The sequence below is a fragment of the Molossus molossus genome, unplaced genomic scaffold (genome assembly GCF_014108415.1).
Source record: "Molossus molossus isolate mMolMol1 unplaced genomic scaffold, mMolMol1.p scaffold_m16_p_7, whole genome shotgun sequence".
Taxonomy (NCBI): domain Eukaryota; kingdom Metazoa; phylum Chordata; class Mammalia; order Chiroptera; family Molossidae; genus Molossus; species Molossus molossus.
This window is the reverse complement of record NW_023425401.1, coordinates 63,518,745-63,541,698: the sequence shown is the minus strand read 5'-3', so window position 1 is coordinate 63,541,698 and position 22,954 is coordinate 63,518,745. Positions and strand designations below refer to the sequence as shown.

General features: G+C 38.1%; 1 protein-coding gene across 14 annotated transcripts in view; it reads left to right on the top strand.

The window, feature by feature from the left end:
* VPS41 (VPS41 subunit of HOPS complex) overlaps window positions 1-22,954 on the top strand; it is a 240,507-nt gene that overhangs the window by 184,348 nt on the left and 33,205 nt on the right. For 11 of the 14 annotated variants that reach the window (XM_036247674.1, XM_036247671.1, XM_036247673.1 and 8 more), the window contains 4 exons: window positions 2,260-2,397; window positions 9,814-9,868; window positions 12,871-13,011; window positions 14,035-14,171. In XM_036247674.1, coding sequence (XP_036103567.1) covers window positions 2,260-2,397; window positions 9,814-9,868; window positions 12,871-13,011; window positions 14,035-14,171 — 471 coding nt within the window. Of the gene's footprint in view, window positions 1-2,259; window positions 2,398-9,813; window positions 9,869-12,870; window positions 13,012-14,034; window positions 14,172-21,896; window positions 22,005-22,954 lie in introns of those variants that run through there. The other 3 variants (XM_036247670.1, XM_036247663.1, XM_036247664.1) reach the window with 3 other exon arrangements.

Sequence of the window (22,954 nt, the reverse complement as noted above, 5' to 3'; positions counted from 1 at the left end):
TTGCCTCCTGCGTGCATCCCAACAGGCCAGGGATCAAACCTGCAACCCAGATATGTGCCATTGACTGGGAGTTGAACCCAAGACCCTGTGGTGCCTGGGTGGAACCTCTAACCGCTGAGCCACACTCATCAGGGTGGGAATAGAGTATTTTTTCAAAAGTTAATTTTATGCATATGCTGTTACTATATTGTTTAGGATTGGAAATCTCAAGGTTATCTGCTGACCCTAGCAAGGTGATATTATGCTGGCCACCTTGGGATTTGTTTATAAAACAATGATTTCTGGCCTCCTTATGCCATGAGACAGGATTACAGGCAGTGGGTATCTGTGTGACAGTGTAATTAGAGCATTGGTGAAATGGTGGCAAATCTCACCATAAAATAAATGGTTCATCATCCTGTCAGGTAATGTAATGTCTCTATAAATTTGGCTTGGCCGATGTGATAGAGCCTTTCTATCCTGCTTGTACCTCTGGGAAATAGCTCTGTGTGTCCATCTCACACAATGACCCCAGCCAGGGCCAGTGGACTGGCAGTCACCTTTATCAGACTGTGCGGGTTTCTGTTTGACTGCTCTCCCCTTGTCCTTGCCTTTAGGAGATGTGAACAGTTAACCTGAGCAGTGATTTCTTAATATGCATCTGTCGTGGTTAGGTTTCTTTAGTGACTGTACACAACAGTGAATATCAAACTTCACTTAACTCAGTGACTGTCACAGCTTCAGGGGCAGGTGATGTCTGTGCTTCTTTTGAACCAGTTTACTCAGGATGCACTTTATGTGAATGGTGTGATGTAGTCTTTTACCTCCAGTGGGTTATGGAATGTTTATTTACACTTAACAGTAACTAAACATTGAACATGGATTTCCAATTTCTGTGTAATGTGTTGATAGATTTAATCTTGCATCTAAGTAGAAAATGAATTACTCACTTCCATTGAAGTTCATTAACTGTTTCAGACAGCTAGGAAAGTAATCAGTTTTGAAAATTTTAGAATGCCTATACAGTACTCTTCTTGATTTTTTTTGTTGTTGTTGTGTCGTTAATCCTCTCACCTGAGGATATTTTTTCCATTGATTTTTTTTTTTTTTTAGAGAGTGGAAGGGAGGGTGGGAGGAAAGGGGAGAGAGAGAGAGAGAGAAAAACGTGCATGTGAGAGAGACACATCAATTGGTTGCCTTCCACATGCACTGGACCCCAGCCAGAGATTGAACCTGTAACCCAGGTATGTGCCCTTGACCAGGAATCGAATCTGCACCCTTTTGGTGCATGGGTCGCCACTCTGGTCACTGAGTCACAATGGATGGGGCCTGTATAGAACTTTTGATACCCCAAAAACTTAACTACAGTTACCCCTCTGTATCCTGGGGGAACTGGTTCCAAGACCCCCCCCTGCAGAGACCCAAATGTGTAAATGCTCAAGCCCCTTCTATAAAATAGCATAGAACTTTGGGCCCTCCACATCAAAAATACTGTGTTTGATCTGCAGTTGGTTGAATCCGCAAATGTGAAACCCCTGAATACAGAAGGCTGATTATATATTTATTGAAAAAAATTAGCATGTAAGTGGGCCCACACAGTTCCAACTCATGTTGTTCAAGGGTCAACTGTACCATCATTAACATTTCTTTAGTGTCTAGTGTATGCCAGGCATGATTCTGAGTGATTTACAAATGGTAACTTAGTCCTGGCCTGTTTGGCTCAGCGGTTAGAGCATTGGCCCGTGGACCAAAGAGTCACGGGTTCAATAGCGGTCAAGGTCAAGTACCTCAGTTGCGGTTCAGTCCCTGACCCTGGTCAGGGTAATGCAGGAGGCAACAAATCGATGTGTCTCTCTCATATCAATGTTTCTCTCTCTTTCTCTACCCTCCCTTTTTTCCTCCCAGTCTGTCTGAAAATAAATGGAGAAATATCCTCAGGTGAGGATTTAAAAAAACAAAAACAAATGGTAACTCATTCAAGCCTCATAACAACACAATGAGATGTTTGCAGATAAAGAAACTCAGTCACAGAGAGGTTGGTCGTGACTTGCCCACCTGGTTAGTAAGTGGTGGAGCCTAGTCCGTCTGGACCATTCTAGAGAAAGTGTCAGAGTCTCCCTGCTCTGGCGAAGATGCCTCTCTTTCACATTCAGACTTTTTCCTGGAAACTGCTTTCCCCCAGCCTCACCATGGAACTTTTTAGAATTGAAAATAGAGATGTTAAACAGGTAATGCTTTTCTTACTGTAATGTTTATAGTTTATCCCTTTGTTCTTTTTAGTATCTGCATAAGCTTTTCAAGAGAGACCATCATAAGGGGCAGCCCTACCATGAAAAACAGATTAACCTTTATGCTGAATATGATCGGCCAAACTTACTTCCATTTCTCCGAGATAGTACCCATTGCCCGCTTGAGAAGGTAAGTCACAACCTCTCCCATTCACACACTTCAGGGGAATAAGTTGTCATTGTGGGTAAGCTGTTGGTTTTTCTAGTCTTCTTGTCTCTGCTCATCCATCCCTTCAAGGGGAAGACTGTTGCTTTAAGCAGTAGGTTTTGCTGGGACATTCTGGTGAGAAGTGAAGGTCCTGATGGATTAGATTATGGTAAGAAGTTAAAGTATTTCTGTGCCGGGTTTAATTGGAATAAAGGTTTAATCCAGGGGCTAGAATTCAGTCAACCACATAACAGAAACTGTGTGAGATGTCTGAGTTAGTTTCTTAGAACCAGACGGTGCCTCAGAGTCAGCCTGGGAAGGAGACACGGACTGTTCCACGCCAGATGCAGTTTTCAAGGTTGAAAACGTAGGCCCGACACCCTGTCTGCTTTAAATATCCACCTTACATGTTTCTGTGTTTCTCTCTACATTTCATTTCTCAAGCATACTGTATCCCACTACAATTATAGTAAATGTATACACTAGCCTCTGATTCTTCAAGGACAGGAGTTTTTCTCACTCATTTTGGTGAACCCAGTAACCAGCACACATTAGACATTTAATGTTTGTTGCATCATGAGTGCATAAATGAATACAAACAAGGTTCTAGGTAGGGCTGAATATGAACTAGTAAGTTTTAGGTACCTGTAATAAATAAATTGTAAGTACTTTCTGTGCAGGTACTAGAAATTGGGCAGTCTAAGGCCATCAGTATTGTTTCCCATGATCTTGATAACATCTGAAATGCTGTCTAACATCTACAGGTGTCAGTTTACTAAGTTCAGATGTCCAGATAAGTCCTTTTAATCAGTTGTGTGTATCACCAAAACAAAAAACGTTTTTGACCCAGCTTGTGTGCCCTCACAGCCTAGTTGCCTCTTCAGCCCATAGGGATTAACTTTAAATGTATTAGATTTACTATAAAACAGTGTCAGCTCATTGGATATTCAAAATCTGTAGTTAATGAAAAAATATCTCACCTGCATGCATATTAACTTAATTTATGAAAAACTCTAGTAAAAGCAAATGTACCCCCTGTTTCTTAACTATAGAATCTTTAATTTAGAAAAAGAATGAGAATCTTACTCTTTGAACAGTGTCCCTTCATTTGTATCTCTTTTTTTGAGGAAACATTGCTTGTTTCCAAGAGGACTCGGCTATCTCTGGTTGATTCCTCAGATGGAGCCTTGATACATGGGTGATCAGTAGCCAGCCTGGGGCTTCTTTTCATTCACTGAACACAGGTACAGACGTGTTACCCAGATTCCAGTATGTTTGTGTTTCTCATACTTTTAACCCATTTGGATTACATTTTTCTATTCTAGTAATGTTCAACAGAAGGCGCACTGCTCTACCTAAAGGGAAGCATCAGAAAACTCAGACCTGCACATGGTACTTCTAACACAGAGAACTCAATATAGGGAATTGTGTAGACTTTTTAAAATTTTTCCTCCGATCCACTGAAAAGAACCAATTGCATATAAAAAAACTTGACACCAACATACTGAAACCAATTATGTTTTAGTTTTGTTTTGTTTTTTTCCGTTATCTCATATTTTCCACTGAAAGAGAATTTCAAATAAAATGGATTAGAGATGATAATGATGGAAACATGACATTATAAAATAATTAAGTAATAACCCACATTTTTAGAGCTCGCTACATGGGCTTTCATGTTACAGGTCATTGAGACTTCTTCATGAGAGATTATTTTTTCATCAGGATCCATTGTGGGAAATTTGTGTATTTGCAAAAAACATGTTACTATCCTTGTTCATGTACCCAAAGCCATCTTAAAGAGATATGCTGGATTTCATTAACTCATGAAGGATCTCATTCTTTTTACCCTAGAAATAAGAACTCTATATACATTTACTCATCTTAGAAACAAATTCCTTTTATGTTTACTTATAACACCAATTCATAAAAAGCAAAGTAGGTTTTGCCCATTAAATGCTCCCCAAGCATGCTAACAGTAAAGGAAGGTCATGGAGTTCAGTTTTGCCATTTTGTCTAAAGAGAGACTCAGAAAATTTGGTTTTCTTTTCTACTAAATATAAAGTTAAGAACTTAAACATTTCAATGCCCCTCCCACCCAAGAAGCCTCTACTTCAGAATACTGTATAGATTGTTTAGTCCCAGAGGTGTGTAGGTGGTATTTCAATGTTAGTTTTTATTTAAAATGAGAAGTGTTTCAGGTTTCAAGGCTTAACTCAGAACATGCCGCTCTACTATTATTGATAATCCACTTCTGTCAGAATAGCAGCTCTGTTTTCCTCATTTCTGGTTGTTTGCCTTTACTGGGTTTGGGAACTTGTTGAGAGAAAGGGTGATTTCAAATGATAACTGGTTGAAATCTTCAAGAATTCGGGTCAAACTTATTTCCAATTGATTGAAATCCTACAGTCAGTAATATTTGGCCAAAAACTTTGTAGAGTCCCTGATACCACATCAGAAGCCCTTTAGGGTTATCAAAGACCAGAATTCCAGATTTAAAATCACCAGAACTCTTAAATGCCAAAATTAATCATGGTATTTTATGAAATTGTTTATTCTAAAGAAGATACAGAGTTGATAGGAATTTATAATAACCACAGCAACTTAAAATGGCAATAAAAATTGTTTCTATTGTGTTTTATAATGTGCTATGCTTTTATGCACTTTATTTTTATTTATTCTCTATAAAAGTGCAGGTAGGTGGATAAGGTCGTTTTGTACACGGCAGGCTGAGTCTTCAGAGGGTGAAAGAAGTAGGCCAAAGGCTAGAGCTAATAAGTCAAAGAACCAAGACTTGGAACCTGGATGTTTTAACTTCAGGTCCCATACTCTTTCTCTTATGGTAAGGGATTATTTTTCAGGTTTAAAAAGTTAACTAAAATAACAACAGTAATAAAGATACTTCTCAGTATTGCAAGAATCATGGAAGATAATCAGTTTTTAAACGGTTAGTCTGTCCTTTCTTCTGTAATTTCCAGATGTGATCAACAGGCACTTGTTTTCATTTGCAGTTGCTTTTATATAGAATAGTTAAGAGTAGAACATCAGCTTAATAGCTTAACAAATTTGTATCTGAATTTATGATCTCTCTCATACTTCATGGCATTCACAAGGTGGCAATATTTATAAATTTGGAAGAATAAAACTGGGAAATGCAAAATTTGTAGATTTTCTTTAAATAAATTTAAAGACAAAATTAGATAAAAGATGACAGGCTCAAGGCTAGGTAGAAATCATTATTTAATTTATGATTGATAAGGTTCCTATTAATTACTCCCAAATTTCTGACTATGTTCCTTATCATTATACTTAATAAGAAAAGGAAAATTAAAATATTATTTTTGTATCATTTTTTACTCAATTTCTATCATTCTTTTTACCTTTATTTTTACTACTATTCTCCTTTTACCTGTGTATACTATTAGCTTTAAAAATCTTAGGTTCTATGCTCCTTCCTCTAGAGGGAGCATTCTGGCCCAGGAACACCCAAGAATCTAAAATACGGAAGCATGATTTTGTGCTTCATTTGTATCAATAATAGAAAAATTCTTTGAACCAGAAATTTTTTTATACTTTGCTGAAAATTTTCTAGAGATTATTCTAGAGTCTTTACTTTCTCATATATGAGAAAGGATAATTTAAGATACTGTTAGGAACTAGTCATAAAACATTTAAAAATATGTGATAGTCAGATTTCAGTGACTCACGTTACTTTTTAGCTTGGTGTTACACATCTGTTTGCATTCTAGACCATGTGACTTCAAACTTGCCTTTAGATATTTTTTATACATGAATTATCGTATTTGATAGTTGCATAAAAGAGCTTTCAGCAGCATTATCCTGTAGAATATTCTGCAATTGAGTATTTGAATTGTGGCTAGTAAGAAACTGAATTTTTATTTAATTTAGATTTAAGTAGCGACATGTAGCAAGTGGCTACTGTGTTGGATGGCTCTGGTGAGCCTTCAAACTGCATGTGGTGTGAGACAAGCATGTCCTCAAGCACTTACATTTGCTCAGGAAAAGGTTGGGGGGGTGGTTCTGTTGGAAACGTCTTCGGGCAATTTAAAGTGTCAGTAAATTTCCAAGTACATAATTGATTTATGGACACCTTCCAGTAATAAACTGCTTTAAGCAGCATGTTCATCTTTATTCATACTGTCTTTCTCTGAACATTCTACCTATCCAATTGTGTTACCATTAACTGTTTATCTGTGGATGACACAGTCTCATTAAACCATAAGCCATCCATTTGTATCTTCATTTGCTAGGACGAATCTAGGCACTCAGTTGGTTTCTCAATAATTTTTTGTTGAAATAGTTCCAGGTCCTCTGATGCCAGATTTTTTGCTTTTTCCCTTACTATTTAAACTTCTCACATGTGTATCCAGAATCTGCTGTACTATCATCTCAGAAGAGTTAAGAGTTGGTAAGAGAGTTTCATTGTTTAGGATGATGATTGATACATGGTGTGACGGTATAGAAATTGATGAACCATCTTGTTAATCAAAATATGAGGATTGCCCTGGTCAGGAGGCTCAGTTGGTTGGAGCATCATCAAAAAAGGTTGTGTCAGTTCCAGATGAGAGCACATACCTAGGTAGCAGATTCAGTTCCAGTTGGGGTACGTATAGGAGGCAACTGATCAATGTTTCTCTCTCCGTCCCTTCCTCTCTCTCGAAAATCAATAAAAACATATCCTTGGGTGATGATGAACCAAAGAACTTATATGCATGTATGCATAACCAGTGGACATAGACAACAATGCTAGGGGCTCGGGGGGCAGGATGGGGAGGAGGGGATGTGGGGGGTGGGAAGGAGAAACATCTGTAACAAAAATAACTTAATAAAAATTAAGAAAAAATAAATAAATAAAATAAAACTCAGAAACTCACACACAAACACAAACAAATCCATGAGGATGTTCTAAATGATAGTTAGGATTCGATTCAGCTATGAGTGATAAAAAACCCAAAATAACAGTGTCTTAAACAGAGAGCAATTTAGCTCTCTGTCACATGGAAGTCCTGGCAGTGTTCCTGCTGGTGGCGGCATGCCACAGGGTCCGAGACTTGGGCTCTTTTCTCTTGTTTCCCCACCTTGTAAGACCTTGACTTGGTGATGTGAGATAATAACATCCATGTTTCTAGGATCAGACTGGATGAAAGGATTTAAAATAAGAAAGCAGAGTGTTCACACATGCTGCTTCTTAAAGAACATTCCCAGAAGCTTCCACATTTCTGTTTCATCTCTAGGGGACATTAGTCACATAGGTCTCTTACCACTGTGGAGGCTTGGAGATTTTTTGTTGTTTTTAATTCTGGGCAGTTACCCACCTGAAATCTTATTACTATAGAGGAAATAAAATATTGGGGGACAACTAATTATCTCTGCCATATATCTTTTAAAGAAATCTTGTGTGTAATCGAATTAATAGCGTTTCCTCCTTTTTGTGACCTTTGGGTCTTCTCAGTTCCTCATTTAAATGATTTGTGTACTGGAATATGCCATCCTAATTTCATTGTCATTCCAAAGTAAGGTGTTATTTGTTTTTTTCCCCCTTTTTCATGTTTTATTTGGATATTTCCCTCTACATTAATCTCTATGGTTAGCATTTTTTCCTCTCTTTTAGTTGTTAATCTCCAACCAGAGACATAGATTTAAATATATCTTTGCATAAAATTTTAAGTCAAAAATTAAAATGTCAAAACTAGCTCCTGCTGTTATTTCCTGAGATGGATCATTGAGCCAAAAGAGCTAAAGAACTTGAGCTGATCTTTTTATCTTCACGGATCTTGTTTTTAAAACCATCAGGATGGTTGTTTTTAAATGCTTTAATTATGCAACCCAGTAATCTTCCCCCTGAAACCTTTTCTGCCTTCTCGTTTATTGAAAAAAATACTTACTGGCACACCTGTGAGCCAGTCATTGTGCAAAAGCACAGGGCTTGAAGTGCATGTGGTCTCAGCCAACAAAAATCAGACCAATGGGAGTTTGTGAAAATGTGTGCAGGTGTAATGAGAGTAAGTACCTGGAATCTGACCTGGTGTGAGTCCAAGGAGGATTTGTCTGAAGGACTTGCCAGGGGTGGAGAGTGGGTAGGGAGAGCAGCACTCCAGGCCAAGGGGCAACGGTAGAGGGATGAGCAGGTGTGGGCTTTTGAGGCCCCAGAAAGATTCTCAACTTTAAGTTGGAGCAGAGGAACAAAATAGGAAGGTTGCATAGTGGGCGTGTGACTGAGGTCACTGGTGAACTCTCACTCATACTGCACCCCATTCAGATGCCACCTCCTCTGTGAATCTTTTTATAAGAGGGCCATACCAGAACTCATGTCCTGTGTCTATGCACATGGCCCTATATTCATGCTCTCCCGGTCATGAGATTCTGTGCTGTCACCTTCCCTGGACCCTGCGCTCCCTGGTGGACTCAGGCTGCTTCCACTTCTGCTGGGCCACCTCCATCTCTTTGTCTTTCTTTTACATGTTGCCAGCATCATTAGCATTTGTATTACTACCATCATTGCATCTTCACCCAGCTGACTCTCCAGTGCGCAACAGAGTGTATAGTAAATTGTGTCAGTTCATTAGAAGATTGAATTATTTATAATCACACATTGTGGCTGTTGTTTTTTTATACTCAAGGAAATGCTGTCATCTGTGTAGTCCCTCATTTCTTCACTTGATCTCCTTCTTTCTTGATCCTTCTTGATTGTCAGATGTGTTTTTTCTTTCTCACTTTTGACAGATCCTTGAACAGAGTTATTTTAAACCCTGTGAACTGGCAATACAAGTATTCCCAATATTTATGTAACAAATGATGACTGAGATATGGTGCACTCAGTACTGGGATGTGCACAGTGAGCAGCTGCCTGTCCATGCAGCTGCATCCTGGTGGAGAGAAACAGCTTAAACCAGGACTGTGCATTAGTTGCGGAACAGTGGTGCTGTGAAGAAACCTGAAGTAGCAAAAAGCAAGAAAGCTTGGTGGGGAAGGGCCTTTCAGCATCTTGCTTTTTGCCTTTACGCATAGAATGTTTTGAGTTGTCTCAAATATGGGGGTGGGCAAAAGTAGATTTACAGTTGTAATACAAATAATACAATAACTAATAAACAATAATACACGAATAAACTGCTTTGTGTACTCACAACTGTAAACCTACTTTTGCCTATGCCTGTATGTTATCACTTAAATTGTATCGGGACTAGCACTTCTTTGCTGAGAGATGAATGGGTATAGCCACCAGCAAAACCTAAGGAGTTGTGTTTTTGTTTGTTTGCTTTTTTGTTTTTTAAAAAGGGAGGCAATGGAAAAATTCTTTCAAAATTGTGTGTTTAAGTGACTCAAATAATATTTGTTCTTGTCTGGTAACCTATGGTAACATTTTTGCCCTGCTTTATTCAGGCTCTTGAGATCTGTCACCAGAGAAACTTTGTAGAAGAGACCGTTTATCTTCTAAGTAAGTGTCTTTCACTTATTTTGGTCCACATAAACTAAGAAATGGAGTGAAAATGTAATATAAATTGTCTAAGAGTTGACATAGGTTTTAGAGCAAAGTAACATAGAGGTTAAAACCTAAGAATTTAATATATGGAAAAGGGGACTTTATAGCACAATAGAGAAGGAAAAGTTATTTAATAATTGCTGTGGAGGTAACATTAGTATTATGTAATAAACACATCAGCTTATATTACCACCATCTTGATAGAAGATATATAATACTCATTTTCAAGAATAACACTGCAAATAATGGAGGAAATGCAATTGAATATCAGTTTTCAAAAGAGAGGAAACATTTTAACCTGTTAAACATGATCTAGCTGCCAGTTATCCCTGGTCCTCTGGTTCCTACTTCCACCTTTCATAGTCTTTGTACCATGTATCCCAAGACACAGAACTTAGTATCTTTTGACATTCCTCCAAAATGAACCACTTACATAAAAGCAAAATGAACCACTTACATGAAAGTTTCCTGAGGAAGCTCAATGCAGATATTTGTATCTATTATTTTTTTTTTTATCCTCATTCAAGGACATTTTTCTATTTTTTGTACAGACAGTGTGGGAGGGAGAGAGAGGAAGAGAGAGAGAGGGAAACATCGATGTGAAAGGGACACATCGAGTGGCTGCCACCCGCACAACCAACCAGAGCCAGGGACAAACTGCAACCGAGGTACATGCCCTTAGCGGGAACTGAACCCGGGTCTCTCCGGACCGCAGGCGGACATTCTAACTGCTGAGCCAAACCGGCCAGGGCAGATATTTGTATCTTAAACATAGAATTCGTACTAGGTATTTCTCTGGTGTCACTTCTCTTCCCTCATCAGTAGTGTTTTTCCACTTCATATCTTTCCCTCATCGGCCTCATTGGCTCATTTGGCTTCTGTAGTACAAAATAATTCAAATATTCTTTTCCAATTAATGGGTATTCAGCAGCAAACCTAGAACCTGTCATCAGTTATAGGGCCTACCTTTCTTTTTCTATCCTCAACCGAGGACATTTTTCTATTTTTTTTTGGTTCAGATAGAGTGGGAGGGAGAGAGAGGAAGAGAGAGAGAAACATCTACATGAAAGGGACACATCGAGTGGCTGCCACCCGCACGACCAACCAGGGCCGGGGACAAACTGCAACCAAGGTTCGCGCCCTTAGCAGGAGCTGAACCCGGGTCTCTCTGGACCGCAGGCCGACGCTCTAACCACTGAGCCAAACCGGCCAGGGCTAGGGCCTACCTTTCTTAGGAGAAAGTGTTTGGGGACAATGTTTTGTTACTTGTGTTCTTGGGGTTCTAATCACAATCTCAAGTAGCTCATCAACTTACCTCTTGCAAACAGAGTGCCTTCTAAGAATTACTCTGGTAAATTTTTGTCGTAATGTGATATTGTCTTAGAAGCAGTAGAGACCTTATAAGGGAAATGTACTATCCTTTTTAAGTTATAAAAACTTAAAAATTATATACACATTAAAAAAAAATTAACCATTTTTAAAAGACATAAACTGTGAGAATAATATTTTTTGGAAAAGCAAAATGCTATAGAAGATATAACAAATGAGGTATAATTTTATTCACAAGCCAGCTGTTATGATTTAATAATGGCTGCCCAGAGTGATATGGACTCAAGATCCATTAGTTCTTGTTGCAGGCCAAAGGCCAGGGTTAAGGATGATAGCCCATAGCCAAGCAGTTGCTATGCTTGCTCTGAGTAAAGCTTTCCACATGTACTATGTTAAAAGGTCATAGAATTAATTAACAAAACCATTAAAATGTGAAGAAATCAATGAGCAAAGTTTTTAAAGATAAGTCATCAGTCCTGGCTGGTTTTGTTCAGTGGTTAGAGTGTCAGCCCGCCGCCCAGTAAGTCTCGGGTTTGATTCCAGTCAAGGGCACATACCTCGGTTGGGGTTTGTCCCGGCTCTGGTCACGGTTGTGTAGGAGGCAACCAGTTGATGTGTCCCTATCACGTCGATTTTTCTCTCTCCCTCCCTCCCACTCTATCTGAAGATAAATAAATATCCTTGAGTGAGGATTTAAAAATGAAAAAGATAATTAATCAAATAGAAGCATACATAGTTGTAAATACTTATTTTATGAGGGTTATTGAAAGGCTTTTCATGAACTTGGAAGAGAAGGAAATTGAGGTAGCCATCTGATTGTTGAGTTTGCAGTTGGCACATAAGTATCAGAAAAGATACATGCAAAGCTACCTAAAGAGGCAGAACGACTCTGAGGGCTTTATTTATTTATTTATTTATTTTTATTTTATGTATTTATTTTTTATTTAATGTATTGGGTTGACATTGGTTAATAAAATTATATGTACAGTTGTACATTTGTGTATTGTGTTGTATATCTGTATATTGTGTTGTATGTTTACTACCCCAAGTCAAGTCTCCTTCCATCACCATTTCCACCACAATTTATCCCCTCTTTCACCTTCCCGCAACCTTTTCCTCTGGTAATCACCATACTGTTGTCTCAGTCTATGAGGGTTGATTTTTTTTTTTTTTTTTTTACTTAAATTTTTTACTTTTTTTTTTTTTTTTTTGGCCCAGCCTTTTAGAAGTCTTAATTGTATGTGGATGTGAAGGCATCCAAATGAAATATAGGCCTATGAGAAGGAAGTCAGCGTCTGACAACCTGGGTTCAGATTCTAGATCTGCCATTTAGTAGAAAGTTACTAACATTTCTGTGTCCTCTTCTGTGAAATAGAAATATTAGTATAACATACCTAAGGATTTTAATGATGATGAAATGTCATTCATATAAAGCACTTAAATGAGTGCTTGGCACACAGGAAAGACCCAGTAAATAGGAGAGATTTATTTTACCATGTTATGCTGAGGCCAATAATATGCTTTTGTCTTAGTTTTCAAACTATGTAAACAAATTAAGAGATATGCTATTTCTGTAACAATATTTTATTAAAATGTCCTAAATGAAGTATTTATCACATCTTTGCTAGGCCGAATGGGTAATAGCCGAAGTGCCCTAAAGATGATCATGGAGGAATTACATGATGTTGATAAAGCAATTGAATTTGCCAAGGAGCAAGACGATGGAGAGCTCTGGGAAGATCTCATTTTATATTCTATCGACAAACCACGTAAAGAGAAAAGCCTTCTGCAATCATAACTTTTTCTTTCTCAATGTAGCCAGTTATGTCTAGAGTAAGAATTATCTCAGGACACATTGAGTTAAAAATATGATCAAGTATCTGCAATAAAAATAGGCCAGGCATGTTGTAACGCTTTTCAATACTAGTCCTATGCAGAGAAGCCTGGAGCCCTATCACTTTGTGTTACCTGCACATGATAAAGAACAAGTGGTTAACCTGATAATGTTAGCCGTGTCCCCATGAAGCATATTTTTACCTTCTGCTCCATGAATTTATTTATTGGCCCCCCGCTTCACCAGTTGCATTAAGTCTCCCATCTTGGAAAAAAAACAAAAGCAGTCAACCTAACAGCAACCCACATTCTCTTTTGAAGAAAAAAGAAATGATTCAGAAACTAGCAGTAGTGATTTAAAGTCTCCTCCCTTCTCTTTTTTATTTTTTGGTAGGAAGGCTTATTATCTATTTAAGAATTTTGAAGTTCTAGAAATTGCTGTTACAAATATCTTTTTAATAAGAGGTACAAGAGAATAATGTTAGCATGACAAAGTAGTAGTGTTAAGGATCTTGAAAGAAACAAAGTGAGTGTAACGTAACAAAGTGAACTTGGGTCTGGCCTGAGTTTGAATTAGGGCTTATAACTTGCTAGCTATGTGACCCTGGATGGATTAGTGAACCACTTAATTTTCCATTTCTGTAAAATGGGGACAAATAACATTCCTACTTGAAGAATATTGGTGAAAAGTGTATGATAGCTGTGCCATAGTATTCTCAATATTATTTGCACCCCTTTAACATCACAAATTGTATTCTGAAACAATCATTTGTTCTCTGTTTTAAATTCTTCAAATTTAGCTTCTCCTTAATGTCATGAAGAAAGTAAAGGAATATTAGTTCTTGAGAGTTTAGACATTTAAATTTGAAGGAAATAATTTTTTATTTGAGTTACTTTTGGCCTAAAGTTACATTATATACATTGCTTATATGTTCATTGTTTTATGTGGTATTTTGTAGCATTTATTACCGGCTTGTTAAACAATATTGGAACACATGTGGACCCAATTCTACTGATTCACCGTATCAAAGAAGGAATGGAGATTCCCAATTTGAGAGATTCCTTGGTTAAAATTCTGCAGGACTACAATTTGCAAGTAAGTATCCTTTCTTGGACAAATAAGCACACTGAATGAGTTAACTGATAACTGGATAAACATTTCTAGAGTTTATTTTAAATATCAGTCAAATAATTCAGTTTGATAGTTACATTTTATTTAGGCCCAGATATTTGGAAAACGGTTCAAATAGAGAAACTAGAAATAGCACCCTTTATGGAAGCCATCTGATTTTTAAACAGCCCCTAATTTTCTTTTATTGATGAGCAGGCATTGTTACATTTGTGTGGTAACGATAGCATGGCACTGGGGAGGGAGGAGTTACCTTGGCTGTTAGATCAGACCACCCAAACCATTTTTGAGTAATATTATTTAGAATTTGTTATAAGAGCAATAGAATCCACTGTTTTCATATAAATAATATGCTAATTACATAGCATCTTAATCTTTTCTTTAAAAGGACTCGAACAATATTTTTTAGGATGCTAGTAGCTTCCGTAGAGCTTAAAACTATTTAAAGCACATTTCTTTAACAATTTAGATTATTCTTTTCATACTTTAAACTCAATTTATGTTATAATATGGATGAAATTGCTTTCCTAGAAACATAAAGATTTTTCAGATAGAGCCAAAAGATAAGTTTGAGGAAGAGAAGTGGTTGCCGGGATAAGTAAGGAGGGGGTGTGGGGATCATGATGAGGATTTGTGGTGCCTGTAGTCACTGTGAAGGGTGTGAGTGGGCAGAACTCAGGTGGTGGCCTCAGATATGAGGCAGGTGAGAAGGAGAAGAACTTGAAGATTGATGGCAGCAAGAAAAGATGTGAGAGATGTAGAGGAGTGACAGAGCTAGAGGGACCAGAACTTGTGGCCAGTGGGATATTGTTACATTAAAGTTTCCGAAGAAGTCATTGTGAACATGTTCAAAGAGTGTGAAAGTAAAGGTCATTGGAGTGCAATTAGTGGAGAAACTGAGGGCACTGTGAGTCATCAAAATGGGCACTGAGGAAGGGGAGCCAAAGGGGAAGCTAGGCTTCGTCATTCTCTGTAAACTGAAAGGTTAGCCTCACAGGTGACTGGTATTATTACTGGGGAACACAACTTTAAAGGAAAAGAGGCTTCCTGAAGGCAGGATGCAAGAGAACAAGGAGACTTCACACAGGAGGGCTTGTGGGAAATCAGGGTATTTGGAAAGGAATGGGTTAAGGCAAAGAGGTAGAGGGCCTATTCTGCAAAAACCTCCAAGATATACAGATATTTATTTATTTGGAGGTTTGCAGATGACAAAGGGAAAGGTGGTCAGAGGGGGAATGAGAAGGTCAGGGAATGAGAGAGTAACATGGGAGTGGGTTAATAGGCAAGGAGAGGTAACATGAGGAGCTTGCATCTTGCAGTGCCTAAGGGATGCAGAAAAGTGATCCAGGCAGGGAATAATTCACCAATTCTGAGGCTGGAATTGGACTTTGTGGAAAGTGGTTTCAAAGTCAGACCTGATGGCCCGGCTGGTGTGGCTCAGTGGTTGAATGTCAACCTATGCACCAAGAGGTCATCGATTCAATTCCTGGTCAGGGCACATGCCCAGGTTGTGGGGGCATGTAGGAGGCGGCCAGTCGATATCATCTCTCACTGATGTTTCTAGCTCTCTCCCTCTCCCTTCCTTTCTCTCTAAAATCAATAAACAAAAAAAATTATTTTAAAAAAACTCAGACCTTATAATGGTCTTTATTTCACTGGCTCTTAACCACCCGAATATGCTGGGATATGCTCAAAGTTTCAAATCCAAATTTGTTACAAAGTCATTTAAGTGTCTGAACACCTCTACCCAAGAGAAGGTGATGAGATAATTACCCCTTCTGTCCTCCAGCTATAGTGCATGAAGACTAGCACAGTGGTTCTCAACCTTCCTAATGCTGCGAACCTTTAATACAGTTTCTCATGTTGTGGTGACCCCCCAACCATAAAATTATTTTCATTGCTACTGTAATTTTGCTACTGTGATGAATCGTAATGTAAATATCTGATATGAAGGATGTATTTTCATTGTTACAAATTGAACAGAATTAAAGCATAGTGATTAATCACGAAAACAATATGTAATTATATATTGTGAAATATTTATTTCTAATTACAAATAAATGAAATTTTGTCTTGAAGCATGATGTAGCATGGGTAACAGTCTTAATATCACAACAGTAAACTACATTGCCACATTTTGTGACAGTATGCCTAAAAAGCCAACGTCAGTGCGAAGGTTGATCAGAAATTCACCAGATCAGAAATTCTCGGGGCAGTCTTTGCAAGAGTACAATGAAGATCATCTTCCGTAACAAGTCTACTTCTGTATTTAGACTTGATAACCAACAACCTGGAAAACCCTGTTTCACAAAGATATGTTGTTGGAAATGAAAGAAGAGGGCACAACCATCTCAGGCAGAACAGGATATGACTGCAAACACTTGATCCAGAATTTTGTAACTGGTATTGTAGAGAAATCAGTTCTCGCTGCATTGCTGTTAATAAGTTCAGTGAACTCCTCTTGTGCTGTCTCAGGAACATTTTCAACTTTGACTGTGAATGGGCTTCTGGCAGGTGCAAATGGGGTGTCAGGTAGATTTGGAAAATATGATGAAATGTCATCTGCAAGCATGTACAAGTGTTCTTTCACAGAAATTATCATCGTAATCCTTTTGTCTGGTTCAATGTCATGTTCCTTAAAGAAAGCAGGTAAGGTAGGCAACATGTAACTTTTATTTTCATCTAGTTTTATTTTGCCAAAGCTGAAGTTTTATTTGGAATGATTGGATCTTTTCAGACAAATTGAAGCATGTTGCATTTTGTCCTTGCAGTGATAAATTTAACTCATTCAAGATGGCAAAGATGTCAACCAAGTAAGCTATTTTCTGCAGTTCATTTTTATTGCTGAAAAGTGCTTCAAACTGCAGTCTTACTTTCTGATTTAAAAACTTTTTGAGTTCATCACAAAGCTAAAAACACATTTTAAAAGTTTTCCTGTCGACAACCATCTCACTTCAGTGTGAAATAGAGCATTGTTCGGCGCATCCAACTCATTGCAGTTGCGTAAACAGTCAACAGTTTAAAGTGAGCACTTTAAAAAAGTGAGCACCTTTACAAAATTGACAGAACTTATGATGCTTTTTATTAGTTGTAATTCTTGTGGCAGCGTCTTCATTGCTAATATTTGCTGACGAATCATACAGTGAGTTCCAACAATTTTTTGGTGGCTCATTCAGTACCAAACGTTGAAATCCAGATCGACATTCTAGCATAGCTGGAGCACCATCTGTGCAAACACCGCAAACCTTTTCCCAAGGGATCTTATGCTCTTTCAGAAATGAACCAACTATGTTAAATACATCACATGCAGTAGTTGTTGTTTCAAGAGGTTTGCAAAAAAGAAACCCATCTTTAAAGTCGCCATTATAAGTGGGATCACTGGATCAAATGGAAGTTCAATTTTTAATTTTTTGAGGTAACACCATATTGTTTTCCATAGTGGCTGCACCAGTCTGCATTCCCACCAGCAGTGTACTAGAGTCCCCTTTTCTCCACACCCTCGCCAACACTTGTTGTTTGATGATTTGTTGATGGCGACCATTCTGACAGGTGTGAGGTGATACCTCATTGTTGTTTTAATTTGCATCTCTCTGATGATTAGTGATGTTGAGCATTTCTTCATATGTCTGTTGGCCATTTGTATGTCCTATTTGGAGAGGTGTCTCTTCAGCTCCTCTGCCCATTTTGTAATTGGGTTCTTTGTCTTCCTTTTGTTGAGTTGTATGAGCACTCTATATGTATTGGAAATTAACCCCTTATCTGATACATCATTGGCAATGATGTTCTCCCATACAGTGGGTTGCCTTTCCATTTTGATGATTGTTTCTTTTGCTGTGCAGAAGCTTTTTAGTTTGATGTAGTCCCATGTGTTCATTTTTTCCTTTGTTTCTGTTGCCTTAGGTGATGTATCAGTGAAAATTCTGCTCCGTATGATGTCCAAAATTTTGTTGCCTACCTTTTCTTCTAGAATTTTTATGGATTCACGGGTCACATTTCAGTCTTTTATCCATTTTGAGTTTATTTTTGTGTATGGTGTAAGTTGATGGTCTAGTTTCATTTTTTTACATGTAGCTGTCCAATTTTCCCAACACCATTTATTAAAGAGGCTGTCTTTACTCCACTGTATGCTCTTGCCACTTTTGTCAAATATTAATTGAGTGTATTGCCTTGGGTCCATTTCTGGGTTTTCAGTTCTGTTCCACTGGTCTATATGCCTGTTCTTGTGCCAGCACCAGGTTGTTTTGGTTACAGTCACTTTGTAGTATAACCTGATATCGGTATTGTGATCCCACCTACTTTGTCCTTCTTTTTCAAGATTGCTGTGGCTATTTGGGGTCTTTTTTGATTCCATGTGAACTTTTGAAGTATTTGTACTTGTTCTGTGAAATATGTGGTTGGTATTTTGATGGGGATTGCATTGAATCTATAGATTGCTTTGGGTAGTATGGACATTTTAATGATGTTAATTCTTCCAATCCATGAACAGGGTATGTGCTTCCACTTTTTTATATCTTCCTCTGTTTCTTTTTTCAATGACCTGTAGTTTTCTGCAAATAGGTTCTTTACTTCTTTGGTTAAGTTTATTCCTAGGTATCTTAATTTTTTTGGCGCGATGGTAAATGGGATTGTTTTTTCAGTTTCTCTTTCTGTGAATTCATCATTGGTGTACAAGAATGTACCCTAAGAAGCCTGAAACACCAATTAGGAAGAATATATGTACCCCCATGTTCATAGCAGCACTATTTACAATAGCTAAGATCTGGAAACAGCCCAAGTGTCCATCAGTAGACGAATGGATAAAAAAGCAGTGGTACATATACACAATGGAGTACTATGCAGCGGTAAGAAAGAAAGATCTCTTATCCTTTGAGACGACATGGAGGGACCTGGAAAGCATTATCCTAAGTGAAATAAGCCAAGCAGAAAAAGACAAATACCACATGATCTCACTTAGATATGGAATATAATGAACATAACAGTCTGAGGAATACAGTAGACCCAGAAACATGGAAGTAGGGCACAGCCTGACATCCCTCAGAAGAGGGGGTGGGGGGGTGGGAAGAGATAAACCACAGAACTTATATGCATGTATGCATGACCAATGGACATGGACAACTAAGCCGGGGACAGGGCGGGGGTGGGATGGAGAGGGGGGTGCCAATGGGGTAAAAAAAAATGAAATATCTGCAACAAAAAATAAATAAATAATTAAATGAAATAAATAGATAAATAAATAAAATAAAGTCGCCATTATATACCTCACGTAAACCAGTAACTGTGAACAGTTTGCAACATCTGTAGATTCATCAAGCTGGATGCTAAATATTGGAAGTGGAGCAGATTTAATTTTCTGGATTACTTGACCAAGAGTATCAGCAGACATGTCACCTACTCTTCTGCGGACAATGTCGTTAGATAAGGAAATTGCACTCAATTTCGTAAAAAATTCGTCTCCAATCATAATTCGAACAATGACTTTGGCCGCTGGCAACAGTAAATTCTCAATAATGGTGTGAGGTTTCATAGCTCTGGCGATTCTGAGTGCCACCAAATATGAAGCTTCAATGGCTGCTGCATTTTGTTTGTGCTACTTGCCACCAGTGTCAAGTCTGGCTTTCTTGAGTCCATCAGCGTTGCTTCTAAGATAGTTGGTATACTTGCCGGCAAAACTCAGATGCTTGCTATCAAAATGGCGTTTTAGTTTGTTTGGTTTCATAGATTTGGCTGATAGAACTTCACAACAAATAACACATTGTGGTTTCTCAATTCCTGCTGTAATTATTGAGGTAAAACCATACTGTGAAAAATCCTCACCATATTTTCTTTTCTTAATGTTCTTCTCTACATGATCCATTGTCATGGATGGTTTGCTAATGAAAATAATATATAACAATAGCTTTAATAATACAAAAGATGATACATGGCATAGTTTAGTCAACACAGTTCATTTAAGTTTCCTATGATTTACCATTCTCTGTGTTGTTACTTGTCACTATCACAAGGGGGCAGTATTCACATCAACCACAGCTGAATATAAAAAGACCAATCAGCATCCAGATTAAGTTCCCATGGTACAAATTTTTTTTTTTTTGCAGTAGTTGATGATTTTACAGTATATGATTTTACATTTATCCCGTAATTATAATTAATGAAGTGTCGTTTTACCTCCAATACTGCTGCTTTCAACACAGTAGGTACTTTTAACAGAGTAACTGCTTTCTACACAGTAGTTGCTCTCTACACATGTGTGACTGGTCTACATAAGTACATTATGGGGCCAGCCCTGTCACATACACCTGTATTTGTATAGGGTGTATGTGATGGGGTTGGTACGATGATGTCATCACACCAGGGACTTGTATGTGGGCATAGATGTATGTGGGTATATCTGCATGTGGGTGGACCCACCTGGAGACGGATAGAGGAGTGGTGTCTCAGTTCCTAAGACCATTGAAAATATGTGTTTTCTGATGGTCTTAGGCGACCCCTGTGAAAGGGTTGTTTGACCCCCAAAGGGGTCGAGACCCACAGGTTGAGAACTGATGGCCTAGCCTATAGGTTGAAAATGTGCCTTTTTCCCAAGCCTCTACAATGCCTACAAATATGTCTAATAGATCCCTCTTACTAGGCTCTTAATCTAGGGAACCAAGGTAATGGACATCACTGGGTCTCACTGCTCATTTATTTTTTTATGAATAAATTTGCATGGTTCCAAGTCAGCTGTGAATAAAAATGAAATTATTAAATGCAAAATGAATTCCACAGAAAAAGTATCCACTAAAACAGCTGCTAACCTGACATTTTAGCCTCTTAATTATATTTTAAAATGTACTGAGAGCTTTTCCTTAAGATTCTCTGGGACAAAGGGGAAAGGACATCCCCTTTTTCCCCCAGGGAAGGAGGCAGAGCCTGTGGAAACCCAGTGGAGCTCAGATATCTGTCAGAGGATGCAGAGAGAAAATGCTCTACTCAGTCTGGTTCAAAGAATTTCTTGGGGTACTTCCTACCTATATATGAAGAGAGAATTTAGAAATTTTTTCTGTGGAATATTCATTTTATATTAACAACTATTTTCTTTAGGCAGCCCATTTAGGAATCACCATAAAAATAACAAATCTATTTATAGAGCATTTTGAAGTGTCCATAAAGATTTCACATGTATGTTTTGTTTTGTTAATCCTCACTCCAGGATATTTTTTCCATTGATTTTTTTTTTTATCCTCACCTGAGGACATTTTTTCCAGTTTTTGTTCAGATAGAGTGGGAGGGGGAGAGAGAGAGAAACATCAATGTGAAAGGGACACATCAAGTGGTTGCCACCCACATGACCCAACCAAGGCTGGGGACAGACTGCAACCGAGGTACGCCCCCTTAGCGGGAACCGAACCGCAGTCTCTCTGGACCGCAGGCCGACACTCTAACCACGCAGCCAAACCTGCCAGGGCTCCATCAATGTGAGAGAGACATATCATTGGGCTGTTTTTTTTTAATCTTCATCCAAGGGTATTTTTCTGTTTATCTTTAGATTGAGTGGGAGAGAGGGAGAAAGAGGGAGAGAGAGAGAGACAAACATCGACATGAGGGAGACACATCACCTAGTTGCCTCCCATACAACCCTGACCAGGGCCGGGGACAAACCACAACCAGGTACATGCCCTTGACCGGAATTCAACCAGGCTCATTTGTCCACAGGGTGACGCTCTAGCTGCTGAGCCAAACTGGCCAGGGTGAAAGAAACACATCAGTTAGTTGCCACCTGAATGCTCCTCGACGAGGCCGGGGATCACACCTGCAACCCAGGTATACATGCCCTTGACTGGGAGTCAAACCCAATACCCTTAGACACCCTTAGTCTGCGGGCCGACACTAACTGCTGAGCCAAACAGGCTAGGCTCACATACATGTTTTCATTGTCGACCCTTTTATTTTTTATGAAACTATAGTTGATTTCACGTATTCTAACAAGATAAAAAGTTGCCGACCCAGTTAATCCTCAAAATTAGGGGAAAGTTTTGTAGGTCCATGAATTTGCAAGAATCTGGGACATGCTTCATATGGGAGGGGGAGGCAAGACCGTCATGGGGAATGACCCTGGAGAATATTAAGACTCAATCAGTAAATAGGAATCCATGGTCATATGTTAGAGAAAGGCTCACAGGGTTCTCAACACCATGTTTTCTGCAGTGCTTGGGAATCTCTAAGGGGCAGATTTATAATAAAATATGCAGCATTTTAAAACTTATTTGACCACTGAAAATAGTTTGAGGGATCACTCATTAGCATGTTGCTAGTTGGAAAAAGAGAAGGTAATGAAAGTTCTTGGGAAAAAATTTTAAATGAACATCTCTTCTGGTTTTAAAATTTTATATTTTCTAAAATGAAACAACTTTCTTCAAGTTTAGCATTAGGCATGTAGATGTCCATGACATCATTAAAGTTAAGGAAATAATCAAATTAACCACATAATTAATGTTTAAGTTTTAAAATTTATTTTAACTTAAAATGTTTCTAGGCCTGATTTGAAGGATAAATAGCATTTATTTTGATATAAATTATTTACAAAATAATATGGCATAAATTATATTTCCAAATTATGGCCACAATTTTCCAATTATTTTTATGCTATGCACTTTTATATTTTAAAACATTTTTATTTATAAATTTAGCATTTATTTTATTATATTTAGCATTTATATCCATTTCTATTTTTTTCCCCTTAAGAATTTCAGCATCTTTGTTATGAAACACTT